At 43.0% G+C, this 12,502-nt stretch overlaps 2 protein-coding genes across 2 annotated transcripts; one reads left to right on the top strand and one right to left on the bottom strand.

Annotated features, from left to right (window-relative positions):
* Positions 1-3,879: 3,879 nt before the first annotated feature.
* On the bottom strand, positions 3,880-5,307 carry LOC147329701 (uncharacterized). Its single transcript, XM_086291010.1, has one exon. It carries the CDS (start codon positions 5,191-5,193, stop codon positions 3,880-3,882), a length of 1,314 nt encoding a protein of 437 aa, XP_086147136.1. The 5' UTR covers positions 5,194-5,307.
* Positions 5,308-6,930: 1,623 nt separating this feature from the next.
* Positions 6,931-10,155, top strand: LOC147329700 (neuroligin-4, X-linked-like). The gene is made up of 3 exons (XM_086291016.1): positions 6,931-7,079; positions 7,687-7,977; positions 8,283-10,155. The coding sequence occupies exons 2-3, from the start codon at positions 7,877-7,879 to the stop codon at positions 9,109-9,111; spliced, it is 930 nt and encodes a 309-aa protein (XP_086147142.1). The 5' UTR covers positions 6,931-7,079; positions 7,687-7,876; the 3' UTR covers positions 9,112-10,155.
* Positions 10,156-12,502: the final 2,347 nt, after the last annotated feature.

Raw genomic sequence — 12,502 nt, 5'->3', positions numbered from 1 at the left:
TCCATGATTTTTTGACAGCAAGAATTAAACCAGGAATGTAGGTCTTCTGTGTCAGAGGAATTATTTTGATTAAAAACAGTCACATTAAGGGGTTAACTGTGATGGACAGTCACATTAAGGGGTTAACTGTGATGGGTGAACAGATAATAATCAGTCAGCTGGCAGATGATACCACCCTGTTTCTAAAAAATGAGGACCAGATTCCTTTAGCCTTGCAGGCGATCAACCATTTCTCCAAAGCTTCTGGCCTACAGCTGAATATTAATAAATGCAAAATTCTAGCTCTGCATGAGTGTCCCCTGCAAGCAATAAATAATATGCAGATCAAAAAAGAGGTGAAGTATCTGGGCATTGTAATTTGCAAGGATAAGACATCAACAGAAAATAAGAATATCTGTACCAATATAGAAAAGTGTAAGTCAATTTTAAACATGTGGCTGCAAAGGGACATAACTCTGTTTGGGAGAAGCTTGCTAACCAACATGGACAGTCTGTCCAGACTCATCTATCCAGCCTTTTCTCTGCCCATACCTCCAAAACTAATTAAATCTATAAATACTCTTAATTTTAGGTTCATATGGAGGAACAAATGTCATTATATAAAGAAAAATGATGTGATTAAGAATTATGAAGAGGGTGGGGCTAATGCCACTGACTTTGATGTTATGAATGGTGTACTAAAATTGAAATGGTTAAGATCTTTCATTAGGAACAAAAATTCCTTTTGGAACATTATTCCCAATGTGATTTTTGGCAAAATGGGTGGAATAGACTTTTTGTTACGTTGTGACTTTGATTGCAGTTCGTTACCTGTTAAACTCTCAGCTTTCCATCAGCAGGTCCGTCTCTACTGGAAATTAATCTATAAACATAGCTTTACTCCTCACAACACCCCTATATGGAACAACAGGTATATCCGTTTGTGTAGGAAATCTGTGTACGTGGATGAATGGAGATCTAAAGGGATTTGGGCTGTAGCTCATTTTATGGATGATAATGGGGTCTTACTAAAACATGAGACGTTTTGTGAGAAATTTGATGTAAGATGTACTGCTAAGAGATATAAATCCCCAGTGAAAGCCATCCCAGTCCCTTTGAGATCAATGATAAAAGAAGATATTGTGCACTCTAAAATTTCTCCTGGACTGAGGCAGCTCTGCATAGCTGGAGTTGAATTTGGTGACAGCAGGTTTACAAACAAAGTGATCAGGAATATTTTGATAAATGAAATTTGCCCTAATCCGGTTAAAAGAAATTATATCCTTAAAGAATTTGAGACCATGGAGGTTAAGGCGATAAGACAAAAGTCTACAGGGAGAGCAGAATTATTAGGCAAATGAGTATTTTGTCCACATCATCCTCTTCATGCATGTTGTCTTACTCCAAGCTGTATAGGCTCGAAAGCCTACTACCAATTAAGCATATTAGGTGATGTGCATCTCTGTAATGAGAAGGGGTGTGGTCTAATGACATCAACACCCTATATCAGGTGTGCATAATTATTAGGCAACGTCCTTTCCTTTGGCAAAATGGGTCAAAAGAAGGACTTGACAGGCTCAGAAGAGTCAAAAATAGTGAGATATCTTGCAGAGGGATGCAGCAGTCTCAAAATTGCAAAGCTTCTGAAGCGTGATCATCGAACAATCAAGCGTTTCATTCAAAATAGTCAACAGGGTCGCAAGAAGCGTGTGGAAAAACCAAGGCGCAAAATAACTGCCCATGAACTGAGAAAAGTCAAGCGTGCAGCTGCCAGGATGCCAGCATAGGAAAATTGGGTTGAACAGTGAGACTGCATTTGTGGGGTTTAGAAACATCCAGAGCATCGCAACAGAAAGGTAAATAAAAAAAGTAAGAGAGAGAGAGAGATAAAGAAATAAATGAACTAATAATACATAAATGAATAGAAAAATAGAAAACACACATGTAGAAATTGTCACATGTGAAATTGTTTTTGGAGAGAATCAGAAGTGAGACAGTTTGAATCCACAGTTCAGCGCAAAGATGCAGGAATTAAATCTGATTATAAAAACACATCGAGGCAACGAAGACCAGCTTACACTCAATATTAATATGAACACACAACATACACGCAATGAAGACATGCTTACACTCATGAATGTGAATACATGACATAAATGCTGAATGGTGTAGATTTAACACACTTAAAGGCTGAAGCTGAGGAATAACTCAGGAAGTTGCAGGACAATAGAGCGACTGTTGTGACAAGGAAAAAGAGACTGGGAGGACCAACCAGGGATTAGAAGCTTAAAGCAGGTTTAAAATAGTGAATTAGAAGTGGTTTCCAGCTGATTGAGCAAAAGAAGTGACGACTGTAGAAATAAAAATAAAAGAATAATAATTGAATTATGCAGCAATGTTTTGAATATGCATTTCTGTTGTCAGGGCAACTTCTCGAGATGTGACTCAATATGCAAATTAGTTGAATGAGTGGGGACAGAAAAAAAAGAAAAACTCAAGTTTCCTGTCTGAGACATGAGTGAAGTTTGCATTGAGAGAAATATATCTGTGACTGTGTGAGAAGAACTGTTTGGTAAAATATATGATAGCAGCCGCAGGACAATTAAATAAAGTCTGTGACTAAGTGCAGTCGTGCAGATTTGGAGAAGAAGTTTATAATTTAGTGATGACACATTGTTATAAAGTGTTTAGAAAGGGCTTAATGGGAATATTACTGTTGGGCAAACTGTGCGGCTTTAACAAGATTTTCTGTGTATTTAGCAGGTGAAACTCTGTCAGCTGACTTCAGACTGTCAGGAAGCTGAAGAACCTGAGGCCAACCACTGAAACATGATGTGGGCAAAATGAACAGAGGGAGGGATTTTAAAGGTGAACATTTAGGACTTACTGCAAATGTTACTATGTCAAAGTTACTGTGACTCAAACAGAGGAAATTCTGATTTTTTTATTTCCACACCCAGCATGTTTTGGGTGTTATATGCTATTAAATACTTTTAAATAAATTAAAAAGTATTTAATAGCATATAACACCCAAAATATGCTTCGGTTCACATTTAACTCCAGAAAATCATCAATCAAAACATGGATATTACCTGACCACAGATTCGTGGTGACGTCACTGCTCTTTTAACTGTTCGGTGTCTTTGTTTGTTTGCTGGTTGTAGAAATGGTTTATATGAGCTTTGAGCTGAGAGTCAGAGGTTTCTGTGGACACTGCTCATGTCGGCACTTATATTTCTGACCTTTTCTTATAACCGATTAAACATGATCTCCTCCCTTTTGCCCCCATTTTTGGTGGTGTAGGTACAAATGATCAGGCATGACATTCTCATAATAAATAAGATACTGCAAATAATTATTTCTGCATTTGTGCGATTGAAGTGAATTGAAAATGTGTATGAAATGACACTGTTTTAAAGATTTGGCCTAAATAATTTTGGAGTGAATGAGTCTAAACATGATGACCTAACTAGTGATACCCTGTCACACACACACACACACACACACACACACACACACACACACACACACACACACACACACACACACACACACACACACACACAGCATGTTATGCCAGTTTCAGCTGAAACTATGTTTCAAACCATGTTCCGGGTTTTTAGTTCACCATTTATGAGGCTTCAAGAAGAAAATAAAAGACAGATCTGAATGTTTGAAAATGTTTTAGAAAGATTCTGTAAAGATGAGATGAAAAATACTCAAAGGATAAATTTAATTGGTTTATTATTTAGATAAGTTGAAAAAAGTTAAACAAGCAAGTAAATGAAGAAACAAGGCAGAGGAGAGAAAAGCCCAACAATCCCCTCTGAGCAAGCAGTTGGCGACAGTGGGGAGGAAAAACTGCCTTTAAACGGGCAGGAACCTCCGGCAGAACCAGGCTCAGGAGGGGGCAGTCAACGGCCGGGACTGGTTGGGGGGGTGAACAGAGGTGGAGCAAGACGAGGCTACATCAGGTGAGGAAGCAGTAGCGTCTCTCCTCCGGAACAAGTGGAACCATTTTCTCTTTTTTTTCATGCACTTTTCCACGAGCGCTTTTTTCTCCAGGATGAGATTTCTCAGCTCATCGATGGTTTCTGCGTTTTGTTCTTCAAGTTTCTCACATCTTTGTTCCACCTCTTCCAATGTTGCTTGTTGTTCTTCAAGCTTGTCTTTGAGTTGTTTGGATGTTGCCTCCTGTATCAGCTTGTCCTTGTGCATGTCTGCATTTCTCTGTTGGACCTCTTTGTGCTTGTCTTCTAACTGCTCGTTTCTTTTCTGGATTTCTTGGAGCGTGAGCTGCAGGTCTTCATGTATTTTGTCTTCTTGTTGTTTTTGCGCCTGCATTTGAGTGTGTTCACGCTTCAAGTTATTGAATTCCACCAAAATCCCCTTAACGAGCTCGGAGTTGTTTCTCGCTATCTGATCGATCCTTCTCTGCATCTGTGAGCAGCGTTTCTCCAGTTTGTCCTTTTCTTCTTCCACTTTAGTTGCTTTGTCCTCCAGCTGATTACAAAACTCTTGCAGTTTTAGATTTTTAGACTCAAAGTCCTGGACGATACGTTTTCCTTCTTTCAGTCTTTCCTGCTGTTGCTCTTTCTGTTGAAGAAGGTCTTTATTTTGGCGCAGTGTTTCATCCAGGCTTTCTTTCAGCATGCGGTATTTTTCCTGCATGCTCTTCAGTTCGTGCTGCATGTCTCGTTGCTTTTTGTCCTGCTCTTCCTTCTGTTGGAGGAATTCTTTCTTTTCTTCCACAGCTTCATGGAGCTGTCTTTGGAGGAGCCGATTTTTTCGGTCCATGTATTGGAGATCCCGTTGTATCTTATCAGTCATCGTTTTCTTGTCTTGGAGCTGGTTGGTCATTTCTTTTAGTTCTGCACTCTTTTGCCTGTTTTCTTTAATGAGGTGCACAATCTGCTCTCGGCTCTGAGCAAACTTGATTCCCCAGCCCTCATTAATAATTTTTATGTCCGGCTGGCGCTGTTGTCTGTCTTCCAGCTCTTTATTTTGGGCTTCCATTCGTCTACATTTGTCCTCCAGTTGAAGTTTCTCTTCTTCAATTTGTTGCATTTTTTTCTGGAGAAGGTAGTTTTCCTTCCTACTCTCCTCTAACGCCCTTTGGAAGGATGAGGAGCCATTTGGGGAAATTGGCCGGCCACGCCAGGAAGGAGAGGCGGCGTAATCTTTTTGAATTGGTTGTTTTTTCCTTGGAAACATGTTGGAGTTTCTATACGATGACTTTGAAGAGCTTGTGGTGAACGTTTTGTAGGCTGCAAACACAGATGCTGCTGAAACGAACTAAAACTTGCTGTTTCTCACCCCTACTTAAGGAAAAACATCAAAGGACTTAAGATTCTTAAGATCTATGACATCATCACTCCCTAAGCCAATGAGATTGTCACAAGACATTTTGGAATGGGGTATTTTTTTAAACTGTTTTCAAACTTAACTTAAAATTTCAGTGTTTCCTGGTTGTGGACTATTGGTTAGTCCAGCCGATTAAGAAATTAATTGTCACAAACATCCCTAATATTATATAACAGACGACAGAAAACACGAGTTTTTTTTCTACTCAATAGAGGTATAATAAAAGTTTTTTTAATTATCCTACTTTTTATAAAAGAGAACATTTATTAAAGATTATGTATTTAATTAAAAAACTCTGTTCATCTAAAGCAGGGGTCAGCAACCTTTAAGACCCAAAGAGCCAAAGAGCCATAATTGGCCTATCTGGGGTTGAAAGGCTCGATAAATGCACGGCGTTTCGCCGGGTACACCGGCTTCCGCGAGTGTGACGCTTATTTTGAACGATGAAAAAATAACAAAATATAATTTTATTTGTATATTGCAAAATCACAATAATCTTCCAATTTAGAACTACAAGTTAAAAAAAGAACTAACATAAATAAAATACACTTCAGCTAATTTATTTTCACAAACCACGCGGAGCCGCACTATAAGGACTAAAGAGCCGCAGGTTGCCGACCCCTGATCTAAAGGGTTTAACAAAAAGGGGGAGCTTCCTGCTGGAAATTGAAATGTCCCCATGTCCCCACTGGGCGATCGTGGCTCAAGAGTTAGGAGTTCGCCTTGTAATCGAGCCCCGGCTTGGACAGTCTCGGTCGTTGTGTCCTTGGGCAAGACACTTCACCCGGCAAGACACTTCACCCGTTGCCTACTGGTGGTGGTCAGAGGGCCTGGTGGCGCCCCAGGGTGGCTGTAGCTACATCACCAGTGTGTGAATGTGTGCGTGAATGGGTGGATGACTGAGCGTGGGTGCTTAACTAGTTAAAAAAACAAACAAACATCTGTCTCTTATTTTTTATGTCACACAGGAAAGAAGCTTCAATGTCTGATGAGAAGACATTAATTTGTTGGTGTTTGTGGTGTTTGGTGCAGTTTTCTTGTTCTCTGGCTTGTTGTTTATTTACAGTGGAGATGAAGATCTCTAACAAGTTGATTTGTTCACATTTGCGCATTTTTAAGAGGAATGTGTTTTTTGAGTTTGTACACTATATGCATGTAAGGCAACCGTTTCCTTTTTCTGTATTTTTGTGTGCTGCTCTTTTAACAAAAGGGGAACAAAAGACATTTAAATCGACCTCAGATGATTTGTTTAAATTTTTACAAGGTCTTACTGAGGTGATGCAAAGTGAAACATGCTTCTTTTTTGGTAATGTGCTGGAAAAGCTTGAAAATTGACCTTGAATGTGCTTAAAAAGTGCTTGAATTTGACCCTAAAAATGTGTATGAACCCTGCATATATTGCAGTATTTACAGTTTATAGTAGGAATTTCATGGCAACAGCTAATCTTTATTTTGTTTACTGGGAAATGAAATGCTGCCAATTCACAAAGCTGTGCTTCAGCTGCACTTCCTGTTGTAGACTTGTGATGCACACAGGCTCTGTTCCAGCACTCAGCATGTTCTTCCTTATTTGCTCCACCAGGGGGAGCTCCTAAACTATGACATCCTGATAGGAGTGAACCAGGGAGAGGGGCTGAAGTTTGTGGACGACAGTGAGGACAACGACGGCATCTCAGCTGCGGCGTTCGACTACACCATCTCCAGCTTTGTTGACAACCTCTACGGCTACCCAGAGGGTGAGGACGCCACCTCTGTACACTGCCACTTTTTCAGTTATTCCATTTTACAGCCTCCTCTCACTTAACTGCATTTTGCAGCATCATCAGGTTTTGTCTCATTAGGAGCCGCGTTTGTTGATCTGTTAGTTTTTTTCTGTTTGCTGTATTCATTAAAATAAACGGATAATCGTCAAAATGACAAATGTGGACAATTATCAAAGCTTACATTACAATTCTGACAGCTTGAGTTCACATGAATTTTCAAAAGAATATAAAAAGCTGTGAAAGTGCTTTAAGCGTTTAAAACATGCGAGTAAAGAATGGAATCAGTAACATGTGAGCCCAGTGAAGTGCATCAAACAAGACAAGCGTGCTAAAGAGAGCCACTCATCCACATCACGGCGTGTCTGCGCCTTAACCTTTGAGGCTCTGTGGGCAGTAATGCTATCATCCCCCAGGTAGTGGGCTCCCAATCTCAGTGTCGGTGTTTCTGACAGATCGGCCTGCGAACCCCTCACAGCCGGACCACAGTCACAGTACAGACATGTTTGGATAATGCAGTCATGCTTCCTCTCTGCTGCCTGTCACTCCTTCTGTTATCAGAAAGACTTTTTTTCCTCTCTAGATTTCTCACTCGCTTCCTGTTTACGGACCACCAGTGGGTGGCACCAGCTGTGGCCACTGCCAAACTCCATGCTGAGTTTCAGTCCCCAGTTTACTTTTACACGTTCTACCACCACTGCCACACCGAGACGCGGCCCGAGTGGGCCGACGCCGCGCACGGAGACGAGATACCTTACGTGTTCGGCGTACCGATGATCGGTGCCACGGACCTGCTCCCGTGCAACTTCTCCAAGAACGATGTGATGCTGAGCGCTGTGGTCATGACTTACTGGACTAACTTCGCAAAGACTGGGTAGGCCTCATGTCACAGTAGTGTAAACTGTACACGTTACTGTATGTTCTCTGACAGCCTTCTAGTCATGTTGAATACTTGAATCTAGGTTGCTAGTTTAATTCCCGTGTGGCTTTGAAGAATTGAACATACTGGTTCACCAAAAGCATCCAGATCCCAGAGCAGCCGGTTGGTCTTAGATAGTTTAAAGGTTGCACAGAGAATGGGCCTCCTGTCTGTATTCAGTGTATTGATTCCACATGTTACTTATAATGGAGACTGAATATAACTTTGAACTGAAACGTTTAACCTTTATGCTCCACCAGGGACCCCAACCTGCCCGTCCCTCAGGACACCGAGTTCATTCATACCAAGCCCAACCGCTTCGAGGAGGTCATCTGGACCAAGTTCAACTGGAAGGACAAGCAGTACCTTCACATCGGTTTGAAACCTCGTGTCAGAGACAACTACAGAGCTAACAAAGTGGCCTTTTGGCTGGAATTAGTCCCTCATCTTCACAGCCTGCACGACGTGCTCTTTCCCACCACTACGCGCTCCCCCGCAGGCCGTGACCCCGGCACCACGAGGCCCAGAAACAACGTTCCTCGAACCACTCGTCATCCTTACCCTACCTTCCCATCAGATCCTGAGCCCGAGGGCTCAGAGCGCCCGCCCCAGGACCTCTTTCCCAGACACACCCGCGACTACTCCACCGAACTGAGCGTGACAGTTGCAGTTGGAGCGTCGCTCTTCTTCCTCAACATCCTGGCCTTCGCCGCCCTTTACTACAAGCGTGACAAGCAGCACGAGATGCACCGGCACCGGCTGTCCCCTCAGCGGGGCGGCCCCGCCAACGACCTGGCTCACAGCCAGGAGGAGGAGATCATGTCCCTGCAGATGAAGGACTGGGAGCACGACGCTCACCACGACATGGAGCCCCTGCGACCCCACGACATCCTGCGGCCCGCCTGCCCTCCCGACTACACCCTGGCGCTGCGCCGCGCCCCCGACAACGTGCTGCTGATGAAGCCAAACACCATCACCGTGATCCCCAGCACCATCACCAGCATGCAGCCTCTTCACGCCTTCAACACATTCCCCTCCACCGGCCACAACAACACCCTGCCCCACCCCCACTCCACCACCAGGGTATAGTAGGGACAGGCCCGACACAGCGCCACCTAGGGACCAGGAACACTGGCTCTGCTTCCGCTCTGGAAGGGAGGCCTCTAGACGTGGGCCTTCGTTCTGTCCTCTTATTCTCTTCTTTCTCCAAAAGCAACTACACCTGCTGCGTCATGTGCTGTGAAACTTGGCAGCTCCCTCCACTGGTGGCATGTGGAGGTGCAACTGAAGTGTCCAGCAGCAGATGAGCAGTTTGGGGTGGGTGACTCAGATCTTTCAAAGATACTGTTTTCAAAGACGGTCTGCTGTTTCCAGGCTCAAGACCTCCAACATTTGTCAAAGGGACGAATGCTCTCTCGCTCCTCGCTGTTTTCTCTTTTTTACGTTGGCGTCATCTCTTTTTCCATCTCCTGTGTGTTATGTGCACATTATGCTTCTCTTTTCTACATCCGTGTTTTATTACTGCTCTCTTCCTCTCATTTGACACGCCTCCCTCCTGCTCTTCTCTAAAAATTCCCGATCTGCTGAGCAGTCTGGAGGGGGGAGGCGTACACTAAACATATAACTATGAAAACACTGATATCTTTCATTCGACCAGCATTTTTAGGTGCCAAGTAAGTACTGCTGTGTTTCATTTCTCATCGAGGGAGAAGAAAAACGAAAGAAAAATAGAGTTTCGCTATTTACCGTCAACTAACAGAGTTCTGTCATGTTCTCATGACAAAGTGCCAAACTGGCCTCAGTCGTGATTTTCTTTCTTCCATCTTCTCTCTTTTTGTTGTTTTGTTTGAAGCATTTGTTTAATTGTTGTTTTTTATTGTGTGGAAAGAATTTTTCTGAAAATATAGATATAGAGAAATGATATTATATATAGTTCTATATAAAATGTGTACAAAGGAGAAAGTATATAAAAGGGTTTTCTCAGTGGGGGATCTATGCATGAATCATTTTTAAAGACGCGGGGAAAAGGACACTGTACCTGTCGATGCACGTTTCCCAAAATCTAAACGAGTCATATCGCTCCATGTTTGCTACTTTTGGTTTTTGGTTTTCTCCCGCAGAGTAAGAGCATCGCAGGAGCATCGCAGGAGCATCGCAGGAGCTCCTGAAGTCAAACGACGCCTCCCAGCACTCATTTATTAAAACGGAGTCGATGCCAAAAGTCTTAAACGTTAGAATCAAAGCAACAGCTGTGAACTCAGTCATGGTGTCATGTGCAGCCTCCATCTTACTGTCACTACTTTTTCATTTTAGGGTACGTGAGGTAAAGCGTCCGTCGATGTAGCTTGATTGTACAAAATTATTTTTCTACGTTATTAACAAAACAGAGCAGAGACTGATGCTGCTCCTGTCTGACCCCCTTATGTCTGCCACATGTGTATTCTGACTTCATATCATCACTGCTCCCTCCCTCCTCCTCTCTCCATCCTACACCGCCTTTGTTATTTAACACCGACCCCCCCCCCAAACTGATAATCAGACAAATTCCCAAACAGCTGACTTCACTGTGTCGACACCGTTCCTGACTATTTCTGACCTCAGCTCAGCTCTGCTATTATCCTCACATTAAGGGTTCGTTCACCTGCCTGCAGATGATCTGTGAGCTCGTCGGTTGTAAATTAAACTCTAAGCACACTGAGGGTAACCGGGAGGCGTTCAGGGCCTGCAGTGCAGAGCTGCAACATGAAAAAAAGGGATGGGGGCTCAGATCTCCTGAACAGGGTGGAAACAACACGGTGGGTTTGTGCTGTTTGTGATTCCTGCTCCGTCACTCTGGTGGAGACCACTGCAGCTCAGCAGCGCTCCCTGCTGATCCTCTGATGAAGATGTCAACAGTATGTAAACTGAGCTGATGTGCTGCTGTTTGAGCCCACGTGGTAGCGTACGTCCAGTATGGGAGAACTTAGTCACCGGTGCTGTCTTTGCTTGTGCTCTAGCTTTAGCCTGTTTGATTGTTTGTTTTCTATTTTATTACTGCCTAAAAGGGGAGGTGGGGGAAACACATGTACGTTGCCTGTGCGTGCGTGCGTGCGTGTGTGTGTGTGTGTGTGTGTGTGTGTGTGTGGTGGGGGGGGTCAGAGTGTGACCCCATAAAGACTTCCCTAAACCTGCTGGTCTGGAAGTCCAGCAGTTCATCTAAACAAAAGGCACTTAGCCTAAATCAGATATAGATACATTTATCCTAAATGAACAGAGGGAGTGACTTTAAGTCTGATTTCAGACTATGTCAGTATTAGTTAAGCCAAGAGTCGGGCAAAAGCTTTATGACCCGGAAAGTTCTAATTCCCACAACATATTGTTCGATTAGTAAGCAAAACTTTTCTGTGATGAAGATTTTTGGGGTTGTTGTTTTAGTGATGGGTTCATTCTGTCAGTTAGCTTTGGCTTGTTTTCTTATTTCAATAGAGGGAGTTTTACTAAACATGGACATGTCGAGGAGCGGCTCATTATTTCTGTAACAGTGCACTTAGAGAAAACTGTCAGGTGTCGCCCCCTTTGGTGATGATGTTTTGTGCTCTGATGAGCTAATAATCAGCTCTCTTTTCCTCCTTCTTTGTTCTAAGCAGGCCTGCAAGATTGAATTAACAGCGCTGTAAAACATTGTTGTGAGAGCAAATATAAGGTGAGCTTTTCCAGATTACAATGGGCTGAGGGAAAGGTCACCTGTGGGAACCTGCCAGTTCCTGTCTAAAAGGATTGCAGCGAGTCAATCCAGTCCAAGATCATAAAGAACTCTTTTTCTAAAAACAAAAGAAAGAACAAATAAATGAGCTCATATTGATGAGGGTGGAGACTCTGATGCTTTGCGCGTGAGGCTCCACTTGTCTGCTGTGCAGCCGTGACAAAGACTGGACCAGCGTTAGGATGAGTAGATGTTGACAAACAATTCACGACGCCGGTAAGAAAAAGGTGGATGCTTTGCTTTTGGCAGGAGCACAAGAGAGAGAGAGGGAGACCGAAAGGTTCACATGAGAGTGGAGCTGCAGACTCCACCCTTGGGCGGCTAATTTTGGGTTGCTGATGTTTGCTTTAAGAAAATGTTGTTTTATTGACTGGGTTTAGATGATGGTGTCACATTATATTGTTGGGAAAATGCCAAATGCTGAAGGGGAGAAAATGTTTGATATTACTGATGTTACCATTAACCAAAGCAGGCCACTGTAGAAGTCAATGACATTTTATAGAAGGAAAACAGAACCAAAGCCAAATGTAGGAGTTATATAGGGGATTGGTGGACTTGTCACATTCCAAATCCAGTTATGGAACAACAAACACTGGTCCAAGGGAAAGGGCAGGTGATACGAGGTGGTGCTGGAGGGAAACGAGCAAAGTAAAGACAGCAAACCTATTTTGGTTCGATTTGATAAAGTCAGATTAAAAGAAGTACCATGACACTCAAAGGATCAACGTGAAACTAAAA

The sequence above is a fragment of the Aulonocara sp. 'chitande type north' Nkhata Bay genome, linkage group LG5, assembly GCF_057382095.1.
Source record: "Aulonocara sp. 'chitande type north' Nkhata Bay isolate Kocher_YH1m ecotype deep benthic linkage group LG5, A_spYH_male_GT1.1, whole genome shotgun sequence".
Taxonomy (NCBI): domain Eukaryota; kingdom Metazoa; phylum Chordata; class Actinopteri; order Cichliformes; family Cichlidae; genus Aulonocara; species Aulonocara sp. 'chitande type north' Nkhata Bay.
This window is presented reverse-complemented; position numbering and strand designations above follow the sequence as displayed.

Excerpts from the sequence above, each read along its gene's own strand:
- LOC147329701 (XM_086291010.1), bottom strand. The coding sequence starts at position 5,193 with ATGTTTCCAAGGAAAAAACAACCAATTCAAAAAGATTACGCCGCCTCT.
- LOC147329700 (XM_086291016.1), top strand. The coding sequence starts at position 7,877 with ATGATCGGTGCCACGGACCTGCTCCCGTGCAACTTCTCCAAGAACGAT. Across the intron at positions 7,978-8,282 it reads ACTAACTTCGCAAAGACTGG|GGACCCCAACCTGCCCGTCC; the intron begins GTAGGCCTCATG and ends ATGCTCCACCAG.